The sequence below is a fragment of the Magnolia sinica genome, chromosome 1, assembly GCF_029962835.1.
Source record: "Magnolia sinica isolate HGM2019 chromosome 1, MsV1, whole genome shotgun sequence".
Lineage (NCBI taxonomy): Eukaryota > Viridiplantae > Streptophyta > Magnoliopsida > Magnoliales > Magnoliaceae > Magnolia > Magnolia sinica.
Genome location: NC_080573.1, coordinates 10753321 through 10775905, shown reverse-complemented (window position 1 = coordinate 10775905; position 22585 = coordinate 10753321). Strand labels below are relative to the sequence as shown.

At 38.4% G+C, this 22585-nt stretch overlaps 1 protein-coding gene across 4 annotated transcripts; it reads left to right on the top strand.

The window, feature by feature from the left end:
* The first annotated feature begins 9593 nt into the window (after positions 1–9593).
* On the top strand, positions 9594–19278 carry LOC131239566 (glutamate receptor 3.7-like). 4 transcript variants are annotated; one of them, XM_058237343.1, is made up of 8 exons: positions 9594–9783; positions 10136–10199; positions 10347–10693; positions 12671–14007; positions 14819–15096; positions 16082–16113; positions 16594–17003; positions 18694–19278. In XM_058237343.1, the coding sequence occupies exons 3-8, from the start codon at positions 10441–10443 to the stop codon at positions 19111–19113; spliced, it is 2730 nt and encodes a 909-aa protein (XP_058093326.1). In that variant the 5' UTR covers positions 9594–9783; positions 10136–10199; positions 10347–10440; the 3' UTR covers positions 19114–19278. The 4 variants fall into 4 exon arrangements, with proteins under 4 accessions (XP_058093326.1, XP_058093334.1, XP_058093343.1 ...); XM_058237351.1 differs by having other exon boundaries at positions 10136–10267; XM_058237360.1 differs by having other exon boundaries at positions 9603–9624.
* Positions 19279–22585: the final 3307 nt, after the last annotated feature.

Here is a 22585-nt window from a genome sequence, read left to right as displayed (position 1 = left end):
TATATTACCTTGTATCATGAATTGACAATAAAAGAAAAATCTCCTCAATTGGTCAATCTTGTTCGTTTATTGCCCACTTATAAATGGTTAAGAACAGAATACAACAAAGGTATAGATTCTATTAAAAAAAAAAAACTCTTGATCGGTCCAAAGAATCTTACAATGCGTGATGCTTTTAGAGTATGTAAATTCATTGTCCGACACAACATATGACTCCTCCAAAGTATTGCACAACGACACTTCTTGTTAGCTAGTAAAAGTGGAAAGGCCTATGAAAGAGGTGGAGATAAAAGAAAACACACTTGAAAATCTGTTTAATGTAAATCACATTGTCCTTACCATAACTTGTCCTTATCTTTAAAGCGAGTGTCATCATCTTTAAGGCAATATTTGCACTTTTCTTGGGTTTAAACCAATTTATAAAAAAGTTATAACAAATCTACTTTTAAGATTAAGCCTTCTTCTCTTGAAACAAATAAATGTGGGCTTCAACCAACAAAATTGAAAAACAACACTCTACACATACTTTAGAGTATATACTTTTATTTTTGTTTTTTTTTTTAATTTTTTGTGTCTACTTATTTTATTTCTTTTTTGTAATTTACACCATTGGAATTTTTGTAGATTTTCAAATCTCTCAAATAATCAAATGAAGAGAGGAGATTGATGTTGATTATGATTTTTTTTTTTTTTTTTTAATGATCCAAGAAGAAATTTATAAACATATAAGGAACACTTTAAATCACTTTCATAAAATGACATAATCTTTTATGATGCCTTTTTATTAATGATAACTTTCACCACATTTCAAATTTAAAAGTTACTCCTAAGGGTCATCATGCATGCTTCATAACCAATGGTTACCAAGAATCACTAAAAGCCATAACATTCCCTTTATTTATTTTGAAGAAAAACCCAATAGCTAAGATTGAATACCAATGTATAATAATGTAAGAAATATTGCTTCGATTTTGAAAATTTTGTGATAATATTGTAAAAAAATATTAAATGATATTATAGCGAGATCTTCAAAGTCTTGGTAAATTTTAAAATGTTACATTTTTATCACATATTATCATATTATGAATTCAAAAATACTAAAACCATTAAAAAATTGTTATATTAATAAATCAACAATACATAATAAATATTTTAAAAACCGTTGAGATTTTCATAATAAGATTTGAAAACCTCCCAAGAAATTTATGGACTAAGACATTGCCAAGAACAAGTTGCCAAATCATGTAGTGGACAAATTTAAAAGTGAGAAATGCTCTACTTTTGCGCTCACTTTTGTACCTTAAAATTGCATAAGTTGAATTTGGACGTGACACTAGTTTAGCCTTATCTGATGGATATATCATATATACCTCACTTTAAACCACTCAATGAAAGTGCATTAAGCTGTATTTGGAAATGATATTGCAATGATAAGTGCTTCACTTTTGTCAGGTCAATTTTTGGGGAGAAATGCTCCAACACTATTTATATGACTAACTAGTCAGCGTGTGAGATCCACCATGGTGTTTGGATGACTTCTCACCTATATCAATAAGGTTGTTCCACAATGACAAGGGAATGCCGCAAAAATCAGGTCAATCCAGCTATTGGATGATACCCACATAATTATGATTTATTTATTTATTATTATTTTTTTCGTTCATTGTTTTCTATAGTATGTTCCACTTAATTTTTGGGGTATGCCAAGTAATTTTGTCGGACGGGTGAGATATGTAAGACTTCTATTAGGTGGGTCACACATGATCATTGGTTCAGATCTGACCGTTGGATTATTCAGATTGAGCAATTCAGTGGGCCCCACTTCAGTTGTGATCATTGTAGATAGGTTTGGGGAGGGACGCTTGAACCGTAGTCCCTATACTCGGTTATTAACCTATATATGGAAACCTACGGTATGAAGACCCTAAAGGAAAGAAGTGTGGGTAAGCTTCTATCCCTTTTTTCTTATAAATAGATGTCTTGAGGTATGCTAGGTAATTTTGTCGGATGGGTGAGATATCATGCAATTACCGTGGTGGGCCCCACACACCAATTTTGTTGGACGGGTGATATTAATGCACAACTAGTTGTGTGTGAATGTTTCTCTTTTTTAGGTTCATGTCTTTGCTTTTGGTGGTGATGGTAGTTGAAGTTACTACCATTTTGGTATCCGTATGATCACTTGATATAAGAAATATTAATAATGATATTTTCTAGCATTAGTAAATAGAGTGGTGTATGGATACAGTACAACTGTCCGCAAACTTGGACTAGGTAGCTGGATTATATATATATTTAGTTATTTGTTGATACTCTCTCTCTGGACCACTGATGATTTTCCTTTTGAAGCATTTGACTTGTGGCTACCAAATGGGTGAGCAGGGTCATTCTCTCCGTGGGACTTTTGAGTAGGATTCCCATGATTTCTGCTATTTGGAGACATCCATCTTGTTGCCACCAATTGGGAGGGCAGGAGTTCCACTCTTTGAGAATGGTTAAGGGTTTGGATTGACGTTCCATGTATGGAATGTGCATGGATGGTGGATCACCGCCATTTAAGAAAGTCGAGTTATTTGATACTCTGGTAAAGTAAGAAGCTTGATATTCTGGCAATCAGAATTGTACATGTGACATATATTAACTCAAATTAAACCAAATTAATTGCCCTTTTTGGAAAAAAAATATTGAATTTGGACCATTGGATGCTTTTCATTTAAAATGATCGATCAATGTCCACCAATCTGACAAAGATATAATTAAATAAGTGCAATTTTTTTTACACATGTACCAGGCGCTTCAAACCCAAGATGAAACTCCTCATATTCTATCACTGATGTAAAGACTTAATTATCTTACTTAGATTTAATTAGAAATTAATTTAAATAAATAATTGTGTGTTAAAAGGTATAAATTTTATTTGATACTAATTACTCAATTTTAAGACATAGCATTCGTTGCGTAACTCTGCCAAGTTTCCACATGCATAGCAGGTGTCTCACAATACACAATTTCGTAAAGTGCATGAACAAATGAGTAAATTAATTAAGTGCACTCACATATTATTTATCATGTCCTTTATCATCTTATCAGAAGTCAGAACGCGAGAGAGCCGTTGAAATTTCATGCCACTGTAAACATCAACGCACCACAATTCTCCGTAAACATCATTCATTCACCATAATTCTCGAGAGAGGATAAATCCTGTGATTCTGAATATGTGGCCAACAAAGCATATCCAGAGGCAGCTCAATATTTTGGGGGGCTTTAGGCGAGTCATAAAAATGAGGTTTAGTTTTTTTAAAAATAATTTTTTGAGAACTTAATTAGCAATAAAGTAGGTAGTTGTAGTCCTAGGTTTTAGGAGAAGAATTTATTGAAAATGATGATCTTATTTTTAAAAGAGACGATAAAGTTAGACTGTTGTTATTGATAATACTAGTTTTTAGGATTTGTTTTTTATTTTCAATTTCAAATTTGTAAATTAATTTTTAGATGTTCTTATTTTGTAGCCTTTTAACAAATTTTATTTCAAAAATTTTAAACTTTTTTTTTCTTCTTAATTTTAATTTTACTATAACATAGGACCTTTATAATTAAAAAATTTTAATTTTGCTATGACATAGGACCTTCATAATTAGGGAGCCTTAGGCAATTGCCTCACCTACCTACCCCTTAGAGCCGCCCCTGAGCATATCCCATTCATCCAATAAAAATACTATTTTCAACAACTGGGATTTTCTAATCTTAGTGATTTTGGTCCACTGGCTGTCCATGCATGCCCCATCATGCCAACATTTGGGATCACCGGACCATGGGACGGACCTTGATATATAGCCACTCCATCAGCTATTCTTTTCACTTATTTTATGACGAATGAAGAAGATATAAATCTCAAGTAGACCAAAACACAGGAAACAATAGCCATTGATTATTAAAAACTCCTCGTGGGTCATGAAAGTTTTGAAACAGATAAAAATTTGAGTTTTACTCTCATTCAAGCCTATCTAACCTTATCAACATGTTAGATGGCAAATAAACATTACGGTGGTCCCTTAGAATTTTGTAATGGTGGGCCTTCAATAATCACCATTTCTGTAGCGTGGTCCACTTAAGATTTTGATCTCTGTCATTGTTTTTGGATCATGCCCTAAAGTAAGCTAGAAAAACTGATGAAAAGAGTAGATATAAAACACATACATCAAGGTGGGCCCCATGGTCAGTGACTCACCCACTCAACCATTGACTCGACTGTACAAAAATTAAAGCCCAAAGACACTGTACAATCACTCGGCCAAGCATTGGATGGTATCTCGTGTAAATCACTTGTCCCACCATCAGGGAATTCAACTCATCCACGCCAAACATAAAATCTACGAGGTGGGCCCCACTCAATTCAGGTACGTTCCTATCATCATATTGGTGGGGCCCACCCCAATGCAAATCACGTGTGGAATTTTCAAAGTTCAGTCCCTATTCTTCGTCAATCCAACTTGCCGTCTTTAGTGGGTGGGCGAGTCCACTGAAGTCAACATCAGTTCCTTTTGCCTCTGTCGGACTGGAATCCTGCGTTTGTCGCCACTCACTGGGCCCACATGCTGAGTGATCTGAAGATCTGAACCGAACATTCTGTGGAATGTATCCTCTACAGGCCACTATATGAAATTCGTATGGAATGGATGATTGTGACCATATCCATCAATAGATGAATTTAGAACAATGATGAGAATATTTCAATGGCTTCCATTCAACTTTAAAAATCAAACGCTAGGATGATCATATATGAAGCGTGATTATGGAAATTATCTTATCTATGGCAGTAGATAAAATACGGACGGTTTCAAATCATAGGAAAAATCTAAGCATATGGGTTTCACTTGGTGGCCACACAAGGAGTATACTAAGTTATGATCTCAACCGTCTAGTTGGTGGTTATAAATAAACGGTTCATAAGAGCGTGACTTGGCTGCCACCCCGGAACCAGTGATGTAGTTTCAACCAGGGGTGCATGCTGGTCCGATTCTGGGGTGAAATTGGAACCAAACCACTCCTACCAGTTCCAAGAAAATTGGAACTCAGAAGTAGACTGTTTGCACCTATAAACCTCGCCGTAAAAGCGATTCGGTTTTAGATCATAGGCTTTTTATATTCCGACCTAATTGCATGGTTTTATAAATATTAATAATCTAAGCCTACGTGCATTCATGTTGTGATCCATATGATAAATGGTCTAGATATCATGTCTAGCCCATGAGAAAGATGAGGGTATTTTTTTTTTTTTTTTTCTTTTACCATATACCTCACCTGCTATCCATTTTTTTTCTTAACCCGAATAAAATTTATTTTACCAATCTAGACATCTATCCATATAAACAAACTAATAAAAATAAAAATACCTTTATTTTTTCTAGCTACTTTACCTTAAAACTAAAAATATTTTTGTTAAAACCTTCTTTCCATACTTTAAAATTTTACTTTAATGACATAAGTTGTCAGCTATTAAATAAAAAATAAAATTAAATTAAAAAAACAAAATTAAAACCATGCTAATTTTTTAGAATGATGAGAATGAAGTTGGGCAGCGTGAGGTGCATGAGAAATTATTGTTTTTATTTATTTTACATTTAAAATTTTATATATATATATATATATATATATATATATATATATATATATATATATATATAAAATTTTAAATGTTCATTCACTGGATGGTTCGGTTTCAAATTCGGTTCTAAGTTCCGTTACAGGGTCTCAATTCAATTCAGTTCACTTCAACTATACTCGGACCCAAACTAAGAATCAAATCGGAGTAACCAGTTGATTTTTTTTTGGAACCGGAACCGAACCAACAACATCGGAGCCAAGATCGGTTTGGTCGGTTCTAGTCCAATTGATTCACCGGTTGTTCCGGTTACATGTGCAACCCTAGTTGCAACCTTCACTGTAGGGGCCATTTCAATTTATACAATATATATCCACGCCGTCCATCTATTTTTCTGGAATATTTTAAAATACATTCCAAAAAGCGAACCAGATAAAAATTTCAGGTGGACCTCATCACAAGAAACAGAAGCTATTGACCATTAAAAACATTTTGTGGGCCACCAAATTTTTGTATCAAAGTGGTACTTATTTTTTCATTTCATCAAGGTCTGTGTGACTTTGGATGGTCAAAAAACATTACAGCGGACCCTTGGATGTTTTTAATGGTGGGCGTTCAACGCTACTGTTTCCTGTGGTGTATTTCAGCTAAAATTTATACCTACTTCATTTTTGGGATCATGTACTCAAATAATCTGGGAAAACAGATGGACGGCGTGGATATACATTGCATGTATCTATGTGGGCCCTACGGTCAGCGTCGCACCCCAGGCAGCCAAGTGGCGATCGGATCAAAAGATGAATAGTCGGGTTCCATTACATCATCCAATGTCCAGTCGCGATCGGTTCAAAAGATGAATACAACCAATGTCCATAGTATGTGCATGCGAAGGATTATTAAATCAGTCTGATATCCGGCTATGTTCTATCCATGGTGGATCCCACGTATTGAATGATTTCATCTATGTACGTGGGTGCCACGTGTACATAGTATGTGCATGCGTATGGGCGCGTATCAATAGGTGTACATGAACCGTCGGTTAGTTTGCTCAACTAGACTCGAAAAAGTTTAATTCGACTCGATTTGAAGTTGAGTTCGAGCTGATTGAACTGATTTTTTAGCTCGAAAATGAGTTGGAGTTAAGTTTGAGCTGCCCCAGCTCGACCCGTCTCGAATCAAAGCCAGCTCAAATTGACTCGAATCAAATCAATTGGGTGACTCGGTTACTTTAATATTGATGTTGCTCTCCAAGTGTTTAATGAAATGACTCAACGAAGTGTGGTGGGAGGCAAGGAAGCTATGTATATGAAATCAATACTTTTTTTTGTTGATTTTTATGTTGGTTAGAAGGTATTTGATAAAATACTTGTATATCTATTGTTGTTATCTTAAATATGGTGAGATTTTGAAAGTATAGTTCAATTATTTGTGAAAATGCTGCATAAGCGAACTCGGCTCGAATCGTGCCAAGCTGCTGACCGAATTGTGCCGAGTTGGCCAGTCAAGCTCGAGGACTAGGCCGAGCCGAGTTCAAGCTGAGCCCAGCTTGACTCGGTTCGACTCGATGTATACCCCTATGCGTACTAGGTGAGGTAGTAGTGGCAAAATTGGACTGCGTACTCTTATTGTACCGAGTAAACTTAGTTGGGCTCACCTGAATGTATATGGTCTATCCATACTGTCCATCCTTTTTTTCTATCTAATTTAAGAGGTTGAGCCCAAATTTTAAGCATATCCAAAGATCAATTGGATCATAACATAAGAAACAATGAGGATAATGATTTCCACCGTTGAAAGCTAGCTAGGCCCCATAGTGATGTTTATTTGTTATCCAACCTGTTTACAAGATCATACAGACATTGATGAAGGGAAATCACAAATATAAGCTTATCCAAAACTTCTATAACCCCCACGAAATTTTCAACAGTAGACGTTCAATTCAACTGTTTCTTATGTGTTGTCCATTTGAATATTGTATATGCTTAATGTTTGGGATAAAGATCTAAAATTATCTGTTAGAATGGATGGACCGAACGGATAAAGTACACAAATCACGGTGGACCTCAAAGAGTTTACTCAGACGGTAATCGAGTCACCGAAATTTGATAGCGGTGGGATTAGAAGGGATTAGGTGGGTTACTCAGAAAGTACACCGCGCAATCCGCTTCCGCTTAGTTGGTGAGGGCCTGACCATGGAGCACCCTGATGTCCGTACAATTTGAGAGCTCATTCTAGGGCCTGATTTCAAAAAATGAGGTGGATTTATATCAGGTGGACCACACTATCAGAAAAAGTGGGGATTGAACATCCACCATTAAAAAGTTCCAAAAATGAGGCAGGACTACACCTCCAATGGACCACAAAATGGGGAATGAACATCCACCATTAAAAAGTTATTGGGAGGTGGAGAAGTTTCGGATCAAGCTTATATTTTTGTTTTCACTTCATCCACGTCTACGTGAACTTATTAATAGGTTGGATGGTAAAAAAAACATTACAGTGCCCCTTAGAATGGCTTCAACGGTGAGTGTCATTATCACTGCAGGCTGCAGCTTCCTTTGGTGTGGTCCACTGGAGTTGTGGACCTACCTCAATTTTAAAATAATATTTTAAAACAGTCTGATAGATGCGATGAACGGCGGGATAAAATACTTCCATCGAGGTGGGCCCCACAGAGCCCTGCCCGGACGGTAGGACGCAATCCGCGTCCCCGCTACGGAGGCACTACGAGGATTTTCTACAACAATGGTTGTACATGGCCCGTGCAACGAAAACCTTTGTGGGCCCTGTAGTGATGTTTTTATAAAATCATATCCGTATATCATTTGAGAAAGATAATGTTATGCTTTGATCCAAAAAATAATTTCAATCTAAAAATCAATTAGACCACACCAGATGAGACATTGGGAGTGGGAAGGCCCACTAACCCACTATGATCTTATATGCCATCCAACCCGTTCAAAAGGTTATTATCACACCATGATGGAGGGGAAAACCTAACATAAGTTTTCTCCAAAACTTAGGTGGGCCTCAAGAAGGTTTCAATGGTAAGTTCCCATCTCTACCATTCTCTTTGTTTTTTGATGTTATGGACCGTACTGATTTAAGATTAGTACGGTTTCAATGGTAAGTTCCCATCTCTACTATGATTTTTTCTTCTTATACTGAAATCATATTTTAAGATTAATGGACGGAGTAGATTTAATATAAACATCATAGTGGACCCCACTGATCTTTTTATTGCACGGTTTGTCTACAACCACTCTCGTGGAAAAATCACGTCAGCAGGGTAGAAACACCTTTTTTACCGAAATAATATGATAGAGAAGGGAATACTGAAGTATCATAGAAATCTTCTTCCATCTTACATGTGGATATGGGATATCGTTGATCTGTACCGTTCATCTAGTGTAAATATACTTTTTTATGTATAAATGGAAAAAAAATGAAACTATTGAATCATGCATATTTGATCATTGTCATTTAGACGGTGAAAAAAACATGGCTAAAAGAGATGGCTAGGATTCTCCAACACAAGTGGTTTTTGAACCTCGTGCCATCCACGATATCTCCTAGCATTACAGGGTGCAAAGGGAGAAAATAAAGGGTGTATCTATCAAAAAATGGGTGTGAGTATCTACTCCTGTGGATGGAAGGGACGCTTTCCAGACTCTCATTTTTTCTGTTATACTGCAACCTAACAAAGAGTAAAAAAAAGTCACCTACTTCCATGGAATTTTTTACCAGAGAATCCAGTCTCCTTCATCAATGCTACCCAATTGGAGAAAATCTGACCCTCCATTTTGGGTTTTTTTGGATACCATGTACAAAAACGGGACTGAGTGGGAATTGGGTGGTTTGCTGGTCTTTGATCACATGGCCCACATGGCCCACTTTAATGCAGAGGTCAGGTTCATTTTCTGTCTCTCTCTTTTGTATAAACAAATGAAAAGATGGCATTTTTATATTGGTTAGTTGCAAAAGAAAGATGCAATTTGCTGTGGTTACCACGAGGCTTTGAGGTTTTATTTTTATTTATATTTTATGCATTATAAATTTAAAAAAAATCTTGTAGTTAGAGAAGAAAGCTGCAATTTCAATTGGGTTTTTGTCTGATCATGAATCAGAGGCCTTAAGGGATCTTTTATTTGAGTAGTTGCAAAAGAAGGCTGCCAAACAAAGTTCTCTCTCTCTCTCTCTCTCTCTCTCTTGGTAGTTTGAATTTGGTTTTTTGTCTAATCATCAATACAGTCCTTGAAAAGGTACTTGTTTAAGAGCTTGTTAGTAGAGAAGCAATTTCATTTGTGTTTTTGCCTATTTTTCTTTTTGTGGTTTTTTGGATTGTTGCAAAAGAAGGCTGCAAAACAGATTATTATTATTAGTATTTTTGGTAGTTTTAATTGGGGTGGGTTTTTTTTCTGATTATCATTCAAAGGCCTTAAATGTATTTTTTTTTTCCCCGAAAGAATTTGCAAGTAGAGATGCAATTTGAATTGGGTTTTTGCTTATCACGTTTTCTGTTGTTGTGGGCAGTTGCAAAAGAAAGCTGCAATTTCAAATGGGTAGTTGCCTGTTCATGAAGCAAAGGCCTTATAAGGTTAGGTGCAACTTTCCATTGGAAAATCCATGTCTGCCACGTTCTTTTTCTATGCTATTTTGATGTTGGCATGTTTGGTATCTTCTTCCATTTCAGTCTTTTTTGTGGAGTTGCAGATAATACAAGTTTTTCCTTTTTCGCCTTCAGTTGCAGAAAGGAGGCTGTAAATCCATGGAAAATGGAATGGGTGTTTGGATGAACTGATTGGGCTTTTGTTTCTGGATCTGTTGAAGCTTCAGTTATGGGAGTTACTCTGTTTGTATCAGTTTCCGTTTTGATCTGGGCCCTTATCGGTTGTGTTGATTCCCGAAGACCTGATGTTGTGAACATTGGTGCCGTTTTTACTTACAATTCAACGATTGGGATGGTTGCGAAGGTGGCCATTGAAGCAGCCGTGGCCGATGTCAATGCAGATTCAAGCATTCTCAGTGGGACCAAACTGAATTTGACCATGGAGGATTCAAATTGTAACGTTTTCACTGGAGCTGTTGGAGGTACTCATTTTCTTATATGCATATCTGACTTCTGTCCTTTTATTTTCTTGCGGTTAGGATGGAAATCTCGTTGAACCTTCATTTAAAATTTGGTTTGTTGAATTACAGTTTTATGTTTTGGTTTATCACAACAATCAAAACACAACGGTAGAAGTGATGAGAAAGAATCCGGTGTAGTCATCCATCAAACAAATATTCAGGATTTTGCAGATAAATGGTTTGGGGTTGTGGATGAGTTATGAAGTTTCTGATGATTATGATATGATTTGGGTTTGATTTTTTATTGTTCTCTACTTCAATTCATCTGACAATTTGTTGCCATGTGAACCTGAATTCTAGTGAAGTTCTTGAATCTCTATTTTGGGGATTTTCTTAATACTCTGTATTGTTATGCTAACTTTGTATCCAAAACCATTGTTATGAAGTTCAGATTCATGAATGATTCAACCAGGAATTGGTCATGCGTTGGGAAAATCTTTTGTTTCTTTTTTCTTTTAAAGAAAAGGTTTTTTGAAGAAAGCCATTGAATTTCTTTAGACTACTAAAATGCTCATATAAATTCATGAATTATTCGATAATTAACTAGGTATTTGGGAATATGCTCAAGATGCTTACGAAGTCCCATCCTCATATGCTGGTATGATGTTATATTGGATGAATTTGTACATTATAAATTATTTTTGACCCATTTGACGAAGATAAAAGGACATGGATGGAGGAAGTAAGAAAAGACAACCTATGGTCTAATTGAAGTATGGCCCTTGATAGAGTGGAATGGTAGAAAAGGATTCATGTAGCTGACCCCAATTAGGTGCCATTCGATAAATTGAAAAATAAGCTCTGAAAATTAATTTAAGTGCTGAATTGTAATTTTGTAGTAATTTTAGAGATATTTTAGTCAAAATTGAAAGGAAATTTTAATCCACCAGCACTTTCAGCATTCAACCGTCAACATTAAGTGAAGGGAGGGGAGCTGAAAAAAAGACCCATATTTTCAGTGAAAATTAATTTAAGCACTCAATACTTTTGATTTTCCAAATGATCGTAATCAGTGGAAATCACTGAAAATATCAAAATTTGGTGATAAGTGCTGAAAACAAGTTTGATCAAAATTCAAACGGCCCCTTAGTTGGAATAAGGCTTAGATGATGAAATTATTTTTGACCCACATAAGGGTCTTGTATCTGATCACAATTCTTTTAATTTATCTCAACACTAGGAATGTGTTGTGGTTTCAAAATTCTTAGTCAGCATTCTTTTCGTTGAATGGAGCCTTTTGTTGCTTCTTCTTCTTCTTCTTTTTTTTTTTTTTTGACTCATGGTCCCAAGACAAGGATAGATATCCTTATACTGTGCATCATATCATTCATTCATCATAGTAATAATATTTCCATGTCTATTAGTGTTTGTGCATGTGCACATGTTAGTTGGGAGAGAGCGGATATATATGCATATGCATATTAGGACTGCAACTTGTGTTTGGGTCAACCAGAACCTTACTGACCCAACCCAAGTTCGGGTCAGGTTGTTAGGCTCGTAGGGTTGGAAAACTCCAACCCGATTTGAGATCGGGTTGGGTTCTGGTTGAGCAATTTGGTTTAGTTATGTCGGCTTGGGAATAATCACGTGTATTCAGGTCGGGTTGGGTCGGTGTAGGGTCGAATATAGAAGATTTGTTGGGTTTGGGTTGGGCACCTTGGGTTGGAATTCAGCAGGTCGGGCTGTGCTGACCCTCAACCCAACCCACCCTAGTTGCACCCTTAACACATGTACACACGTAGCAGTAGTCCAGAATCAAAATCCTAGTGCCGAGAGTTGTGCAAATTGCACCCATCATTTTAAAAAAATTCAACAGCACTCTGGGTCATTTTGAGCTGCTAAAACTAATCAGGTTAACATCAGCAGTTTTTGGTGTGAAATAGATAGATAGATAGATAGATAGAGATGATTTTGATTGCTTCACATTTCTTTTTGCAGCTTTACAGGTACTGGAGAATGGTGCTGTGGCGGTACTTGGGCCGCAGTCCTCCTCAATTGCTCATATGATTTCTTTTATAGCTGATGGACTCCAAGTACCACTCGTATCCTTTGCGGCCACTGACCCAACTCTGTCTGCGCTTCAATTCCCCTTCTTCCTCCGCACAGCACTGAGCGACTCTTACCAAATGACCGCCATGGCCGATTTGATTGCTCACTATAACTGGCGGGAAGTAATTGCCATTTTTGTGGATGATGATCACGGGAGGAACGGGATAGCCTTTCTAGAAGACATACTTGCGAAGAGAATGGCAAGGATCCATTCTAAGATAGCTTTGCCAGTTCATGCACCTCGTAGTTATCTCATGAATAAACTGAAGGAATCCAAATTGATTGGCCCACGCGTTTATGTCGTCCATGTGAATCCTAATATGGGGCTTGAGATTTTATCGGTAGCTCATCAACTTGAAATGGTGACCGTTGACTATGCATGGCTGGTGACTGATTGGCTTTGTACTGCTTTAGATTCTTCCCAAGCTTTTGATCGTAATCTTCTGCAAGGAGTAGTAGGCTTTCGCCAACATTTTCCAGAATCATCCCGCAAAACTGCTTTTGTGTCGAGGTGGAGGGAATTGATTGGAAAAGGTACCGTAAGTTCGACATTGAATGCATATGGGTTTTATGCATATGACACGGTTTGGGTGGTTGCTCATGCTATTGACAAGTTCCTCAACGAGAATGGGAATATTTCTTTCTCATATAACGATAAGTTAGACATTTTTCAAGGCACGAAGCTGCATCTAGAAAAGCTCAAAGTCTTTGATGGTGGGAAACTGCTATTTGAGAAATTACTCCAAACGAGTTTCACAGGTTTGACGGGTCCCGTTCATTTTGATCATGATCATAACCTCATGAATGGTTCTTATGAGGTCGTTAATGTCGATCGCACAGTGATCCGTAGGGTTGGTTACTGGTCTAATTTTTCGGGTCTGTCGGTTTTACCTCCCGAGAGATTGAATGGCAAACCACAGAACAGTGTTAGCTCGGATCAGCAGCTTGGGCAGGTTACATGGCCTGGTGGAAAGACAGAGAAGCCACGGGGTTGGGTGCTTGCAACCAATGAAAGACCATTGATCATTGGAGTGCCGAAAAGAGCCAGTTTTGTCGAATTTGTGATAGTAAGAAATGACACCGGTGACATCGAAGGATACTGTATTGATGTGTTTAAGGAGGCGCAGAAATTACTTCCTTATCCTCTCCCATACAAGTTCGTGCCTTTCGGGGATGGCCGGACCAATCCCAGTTATGATGAGCTCGTGCATAGGGTTCAAACAGAGGTAAATACACACCACTGACCTCTTTAAGGGTGCATTTGGATGCTCAGTTGATTTTAAACGCAAGAAATCAAATCAATAAAGAGGACACAACCAAGGATAAGTGTATGGGAACCTTTCCATGCATATGGTTTCATTTGGATTTGATGGCATACACATCATCTATGTGGGCCGCCCATTAGGTCCGCTGCACTCTTCATAGGCTGCCTTTAAAAATTCACACTGATTGGATGATCCTAACAGTCCAAATCATGGCATGTAAAATGGGCATGAAAGCTTGTTCATGGAAGATAGGCCCAGTCATGGATATTTAGAACTATCTGATTGCAGTTGTTTTTACCCAGTAGCGGAAAAAAAAGGGGACTGGACCTAATGGACGGTTCAGATTGATGATGTGAATGCCAATAAGTTCAAATGGAGCTATGTGCATGGGAAGGTTTCAGTGCACTTAGCCCACTAGATTTGTTTGAGAGATAATTACTCAATAACCGAAATGGGGCTATTGCCACTTCAATCCATTACGACAAAGGCACATCAAATTGCAATTCCATGTATTTCAATTTGAACTTTGAAATGATAGTAACTGTAATTTTGGGGCGTGTCATTCGTAATGGATGCAGTTGGGTTTTACATGTGCATTATTTAATTGAGTTATTTTGCAATCCATCTCAATTGAGCATCCAAACGTACCCAAATTTATAGTCACTTCCAAAAGAGAAATTGAATTTCCTTAAAGAGTTTAGAAAGAGAATTTCATCACCTTTTCTTTGTGTATGGTATTGAGGTATTCTTCTTACAATGATTTTCTTCTTAGGAATTTGAAGCAGCTGTTGGAGACATTACAATTGTTACGAACCGTACGAAAATTGTGGATTTCACTCAGCCTTATATTGCTACTGGTCTCGTGATCGTGGCTCCCATCAAAAGTTCAAAGTCAAGTGCTTGGGTTTTTCTCCAACCATTTACAGTGGAAATGTGGTGTGTCACTGGAGCATTCTTCTTCCTAATCGGATTTGTTATTTGGCTTCTTGAGCATCGGACAAACGATGATTTCCGTGGCCCACCAAGGCAACAGTTCATAACCATGCTCCTGTAAGTTTGTATGCATTGTGTCGCTGATGTGGGTTATTTGTGATGAAATCGATCAATTATTTTTGGATACCCAATTTTTAATTTGTATTGATATTTGTTTTCCATTTGGAATAGTTCTATTTGTTAGAATAACGGAAGCAAAATCTGATGATTTAGAATCTTGAATTTTTTGCTAGAAGGGTGAAAAACTTGCCCTTATTAGTACATTCAATGAAAGGATTGGATAGACGTTATTGTCGACGGGAAATGCCCAAAAGATTATTCAGATTATAAGATTCTGGCCATCCAATATTTGGTTTTTCTCCCAATCATTGTTATAATTTCTTTCTAACCCGGTTATTTGGGAGCCAATGAGGGAATCTTTAGGATGTTCCAATCCGGGAAATTTGTTGCATCTCCCATTGACAGTGGGCTCAATCAGATCATCTATCTGGATTTCCAAATTGTGGGTCCTGTTTGTACACTTTTGGTGCAACGGGGCATTGCTTATGTCCAGATCATGGTGTGCCCTAACAGCAGTTATGGGGCCTAAAGGCCTTTACCGTTACATGTTACGGGGTTGTAACAGCCGTAATGGCTGTTATGGGGCCTAAAGGCCTTTACCGTTACATGTTACGGGGTCGTAACAGCCGTAACGGCCGTTATGGAAAAAATGACCTATAACGGCCGTTATAGCCCCTGTAACGGCCCGTTACGCCCCTCGTAAAGGCCATAACGGCCCCATAATGGTCCATTGTGGGGCTAATACCCATTTTTTGGTTTTTTGGAATTTTAGGAAAGGTGGTTAGACCAGAAGAGTTTGGAGTGTACGGAGGAGGAAGAGATGAATGACGGTCGTGGCCGTTATGGCCACCATTACCGTTACAAAATATCTTGGTCCAGATGCAAAAAACCAATAAAGCCTCTCCATTACATTTCTCTAATACCAAATTATGTTTTGTGTCACTTTTAAAATGTAATTTCAGCCCATTATTTTTTATTGCAGGTTTAGCTTCTCAACGCTGTTTAAGACAAACCGTAAGAGAAACTGCAACCCTTGTATACTTAGCAAACTCTTCATCTCTAAATTCCTACTGAACCAACAAGCATATTTGTATTCGCTTGGGAGCACTGCTATGGCTAATTGCAGGATCTCAAATCCTACTCTCCCATCTGTGATCTGGGTCATCCATCATATGGGCCGGCCCAAAAATCAGGCTGGTACGGTCGTCGGGTGGGACAAACTGAATGAGATCACTGGCCAACTTTTTTCATGGACGTATATGACATGACCAGATCGGCTTTCTTTTGGGCCCCACCAGATCAACATCCTGGTTCTAGCTCTGGCATGTGTGGGAGAGAAGGATTAAGATTCATACTTTGACCAGTAGACATTACATTTTCACTTGTAGGACCACCCATATTGATGAAGAATGTACAAATAAAGATCTAAAACCACTGTCCAGTGGATTGATGAGTATGACATCTTTGTTTCATGGTGTGAAAAAAACATTGCAGAAGAAGAAACTTTGACCACTCTTGCACGCATGGTGATGATGGTATGGCTTTTCCTGTTGATGGTGATCACGTCGAGCTACACGGCCAGCTTGACTTCGATCCTTACAATCCAACAGCTGTCATCGCCGATCACAGGGATTGATAGTTTGATAGCAAGCAACGAGCGCATTGGATATCAAGTGGGATCTTTTGCTCGGAGTTATATGATAGAGAGTCTTAACATACCTCAATCAAGGCTCGTGGTACTTGACAACCCAGAAGAATATGAAAGAGCACTGCGGCTTGGACCAAAGGTTGAAGGGGGTGTAGCTGCAATTGTAGACGAGCTTCCATATGTAGAACTCTTTCTGTCGAAGAGGGATGGTTTTGGCATCATTGGGGATATGTTCACCAAGAGCGGATGGGGATTTGTAAGTTAGTTGCATGAACATATTTTGAATAAACACATAAATACACACATTCACATGCATATACTACATACATGACATACGTACTATCCACATGCACATGGGCCACATATTTGTAGGAGGAATGCTCTAGTGGTACCATAGCACCATAAGTAATGGTGGTAGGGGACTATTGTGGGGCCCACATGGTGTGTGGATGACATCCAATCCATCCAACAGGTTCACTCCACAACGATGTGCACCCAGCTGCAAATCCAATCATCAGGAGGCCCACACCATAGAACAGGTACAACCATGAACAAACCTTCAAATTCAAGTTGTGGGGCCTGCTTGGTATGCGTATGGCATCCAACCCACAAACAGTATCGCCTAACCATGATTATGAGATGCCCCGAAAATACGCCAATCAAATCATCAGGTGGGCCTCACCACGTGATTTTGGTTTTTGGGTGATTTTACATTGTTTTCTAAGGTTTGGCCTGTCGATGATTGGATTGGCATGATTTTCAGGGTGTTTGACCATCATGGTGCAGCGAATTTGCTGGATGTCATCCACACACCATGTGGGACCGTCACTGTAGCACTCCTTGTACATGTATATTTTTTATGTATACGCATGCATACATGTACGGGTAAATTTGAAAATTGCAAATACCATGACTATTTGGATAACCATGTATGATGATTTTCTTTCTTCAATTACAAAAAGAGTAACATAGTTTTTAGTGATATCAGTCTATCATTGGAGTCTTCTAACTCATTCCATAGTCATGTGGATTTATCATCTGACTATGAAGTTGAACTGTTGGAGTATTGGTCTGGGGATGATGGGCTCACTGGAAGTCATGCATGCAAACAGCATTGTGTTGGTCAGATCCATGCAACTCTTAAGTGATCTCTGGATCCAACGGCCCTGATCATACCCTGTCCATTGAAGAAGGCAGAAATATAGATTCCTTGCCACAAACTGGCAGCATTTTGGTTTGGGCCAACATTCTATACATGTGGGGCCACCTTCCAGTGATTTAGACAGTTCATCTGGTTAGTCCTCCATGAATGGGCAGCGCTGGAATGAAAAAAGGATTAAAAAAAAAAAGAACTTGTGCACAATCCTAGCCGTTCAATGTCAGCCAGCAAAGGGATGATAAAAATAAAACATATCCAATAACCCATACGCAATGGAAAAGAACCCCAGTTGACGGATATGATTATTGAATAAAGTTTCTTGGTCCATCTCACATCCACGTGTGGGGTTCACTAGATGAACAGTCTGGAAGGTGGGCCAGGCCCTTTTGTACGTAATGCAAGCTGGAAAAAAATGTGAGTGATTTGGACCCCACATAGTACAATGTACCTCTCGACAAGATAATCAAAATTACCATTGATAAAACGATAAACGAATACTTGAAGAACGAGATAATCAAAATTACCATTGATAAAATGATAAACGAATACTTGAAGAACGAAATAATCAAAATTACCATTGATAAAATGATAAACGAATACTTAAGAACGAGATAATCGAAATTACCATCGATAAAATGATAAACAAATACTTGAAGATTGAATCTCTTTCTAGCAATGAATTCTATACTTGTTTTGTTGTTCTTATAGGTTGGTAGAATTTCAATCCCATCCCGTCTTTTTCACATATTGACTTCTGCCTTGTTCTCTCTTCTTGAAACTAAAACAGGCTTTCCAGCGAGATTCTCCCCTTGCTGTAGACATGTCTAGTGCAATCCTGAGACTGTCTGAGAACGGGAAGCTTCAGGAGTTGCACGAGAAGTGGTTTTGTAATGGGATGAGCTGCGAAATCCAACAAAACCGTCGAGGATCTGACCCCAACCAGCTCCATATAAACAGCTTCTGGGGACTCTTTCTCCTCTGTGGGGTCGCCACCCTCATCGCGTTTTTCGTGTTTCTACTACGATCGGTCCGTCAATTTGCTCGCTACAGACGGAAAGAAAGAGTTCACTCTAACATGCCGGAAGTATCGACAAGGGCTAGCTTTTCACAGGTCATCTACCGCTTCTTTGACTTCATTGACGAGAAAGAAGAAGCTATAAAGAACATGTTCAAGCAGCACGAGAGTACTGAGCCTCAGGTAAGCTGATCGATAGTATGATCTCTCTGTCCATGGCTTTGGTCAGCTTTTTTCTTTAAGTGTACATACAAAGTTTCATTATCTGAAGAGTATTTTGTCATAAATTATCAGATCGAGATTGTCTTTAGAAGATCATGTAGAATATGAACTGATATATATATATATATATATATGTGTGTGTGTGTGTGTGTGTGTGTGTGTGTGTGTGTGTGTGTGTGTGTTGATGCACATGTTCTTGCTGTCATAAATGAAGCATGTAAAATATCTTTCGCATGTGATGGTGCATGAAGTCTTTATTTATTTATTTATTTTTTAATTCTCTTCCAAGATTCTTGCTCTGTTGCATGTTTTAGAGATTGAGTGATCATAACCATTCAATCAATGGAAAATTTCCCCTTTAATATAAATTACTGGCCATCTTTGTTTTTAACTGTCCACTGCTGACTATTTAGGATTTATCTAGATGGGGTGATTTTGGCCCATTGCCTCTTTTTTTTTTTTGTTTTTGGAGACGGATTGGACCATGGTCCATTGTCGATGGGCTTTTGGGTTCTATCCCTTAGGCCAGTTTCTAATCATCTGATTGGTGGATTAAGAACCAATAAGCTAGAATTTGATGTTGACATCACCCGAAACATGTGGGACATGTCATCTCACATCTTGTGGTTAGATGGCTGCACTGAGTCTTGGTTAATTGTCACGTCCCTTCATCAACCCACGGCTTGTGGCTGGTTGATGCTGGTGATTTTATGTCATTGCTGGCTCAAAAATGAATTGTCTTTGTCAAATCTACTTTCGTCTGATGATTTCTCATGGATGTATTTACCTTCCCTAATGTTGGGAATTTTTGAAATGAAAACATGTTTTGGAGTTTATCTATCAAAATGTGGGCCTACTTTTCCTAGTTGTTTTGAAACATGCTTTGGTGTTCTGAAAGATTCCTTATATAAATGAAATTTTCATTTCTCAAGAACTCTTATGAAAATGAAAGGAAAGAAACCACCCATATAAAACCCTCCATTTCTCACAGCCATGTTCTAGGTTCACCAAGGTGGAGACTTACATTAAGGGTTCGAAAGGGTTCTTCGCACCCGCACGCGAACTGTTATTTACATCTCATGCATGGGAGCATGGTTAGACAACACCTTGGTCCTAAAACTTGGTGAGTTGGCTCAAAGAACTCAACTCGATGAGATTTCGCGCTGAGTCGAAAAGAGACTTACTCATGAGGTCTTTAATCAACACATCATTGGCTATTTTAGCTATTTTATATATTTTACACTAACCATTACTCTCTCAAATATTTATTCCATAAATACTCGTGCTTTAGTTATCTAAATACCGAGTCAATTCAAGTAAAGGCTTGGTCCGACTCTTCGGGTCAAACCCGGCTATGATGGACATCAAGTCGAGTTGAGTTTTTGGGTTTTTTAACTGTGGATGACCCCTTTGTATTCCCATACGTAGGACATGTACGCTAATGCTCGTCTCTCTTGACTAGGATGTGTGGCCCACCTGTTACTGATGGGGCAGGACGCATGTGGTAAATGAGCGTTAGCGTACATGTCCTATGCATTTAATGACATTATAATGATAGCAGATGCCATGTTAGGTATTAGTAATTGTTTTAATGCTGTCCACAAGTTCCAAATAAGAGTAGCTGCACATTTAAAACCATGAGAGAACCTTTTTCCAACCCATCTGCCCTTTTTTTCATTGACTCATTGCGCAATTTCCATTTCCCATATGAGATGGTTGCTAAAATAACACACTTCTCTTCCCAACCCCACATGACATAACCCAAGTGCCAATGTAGATTGAGGGATGCCCCATATGTTGTGTCCATTGGTTTTTATTGGGACCCACATCTCATGTGTCCATGAATTTGTGGTTATGTGCATACCATTGAGATCTTGTGGGACCCATGAAAGTTTTAGATGAGGCTGATATTTGTGTTTTCTTTGTGACCCACCTTGAGTTTTGTGTCTGCCTGATTTTACCTGATTTTTGGGCTAACATCCTAATATGAGCTAGTGAAATTGACGATGGAGTGAATATCCCACGGACATCGCGGTGGGTCTCACAGAGCTTAGGTGGAATTATATGATACTTAGGCCACCCAAACAGCCTTAAAATAGGGACCCACATCACGTGGGCGGTAATCCATCCAGGCAGGGGCTCCACAGGCCCATCATGATGTATGGGTTTTATCCACGCCATCCATCCATTTTTCCATGTCATTACAAGGTATGAGCCCAAAAATGAGGAAGATCCAAAGCTCAAGTGGATCACACCACAGGAAGCAGCAGTGATAATGACACCCACTGTTGAAACCTTTCCAGGCCTGTTCATAAGGTCATATAGACTTGTGAGAAGGGAAAACACAAATACCAGCTTGATCCAAAACTGCGGTGGATTCCAATGAGCTTTTTCTTGGTAGGTGTTCAATTGCCATTGTGGTTCACTTGAGCATTGGATCTGCCTCATTTTTGGGTTCATACCCTAAATGTGATGGATATATAAAATAAGGCCAAATCAAGGATGGTTTAGATCATCTGATCAATGTGATTTTTTACATGTTAGTCCATCAAATGTGTCCTCAACTTAATAAACGGTTAAGATTAATCAATGGGAGTGTCCAAATGACTTATGCAAGTAGGAACAGTATGAACTATTATTCTCTTGAGAAGTTTTTAATGGATCTTCCTCATTAATGGTGGGCATTCAATCACCACTGTTTTCCTGTGGTGTGGTCTACCTAAGATTTAGATCTGCCTCATTTTTGGAATCATGCCCTAAAATAATAATCCAAAATGGATGGACGGCGTGGATAAAACACATACATCATTGAGGGGCCCACAGAGCAAGGTCAAGTAGCGACTCGCTAGTAGCCAATCCACGTCCGATGCTTTGCGGCTTCACATCTTACTTCAGATGCTACGGCCCACTCTTTGAGGGTCTATTTATTTAGGGAAATCCAATTGATTAATAGAGAATTTACATTTCGGTACCTTTTTCAAAAGGTTTTCAATCATCTATCTCATTGATGTAAATAATCGTTGTTAGAATACCTTCCCTCGGATTTCTTAAAGGTGATGTGGGGAAACGAGGTGGCTTGGGTGGTCCCCAACATGATGTTTGTGTGAAATCCACCCCGACCAACAGGTTCACCACCCTATGTTAGACCTAGGGTCCAAAACTTAGCTCCATCAGTGATTCTAGTGAACCACAAGATTGGTGACAGTGTATTGGGCAACGTTCACCTCTCAAACTATTTTCCTTTGTGTGGCCCACCTGAATCATGGATGGACCTGATTTTTGGGCCCCACGGTTGAAAATTGATGTGGCATTAGTTGGAGTGGATTTCATATAATCATCAAGATGAGCATTGTAAAAAATAAGGATGTCTTTACCAAGTGTTTCTTTCCATGTATGGCCCACTTGAATCACAGGCCAACCTTATTTTTTTTGGCCCTTGAAC

Coding starts and splice junctions, on each gene's coding strand:
- LOC131239566 (XM_058237343.1), top strand. CDS start 10,441: ATGGGAGTTACTCTGTTTGTATCAGTTTCCGTTTTGATCTGGGCCCTT. Junction 15,097..16,081: donor CAGTTCATAACCATGCTCCT/GTAAGTTTGTAT, acceptor TTTTTATTGCAG/GTTTAGCTTCTCAACGCTGT. Junction 16,114..16,593: donor AACGCTGTTTAAGACAAACC/GTAAGAGAAACT, acceptor AAAACATTGCAG/AAGAAGAAACTTTGACCACT.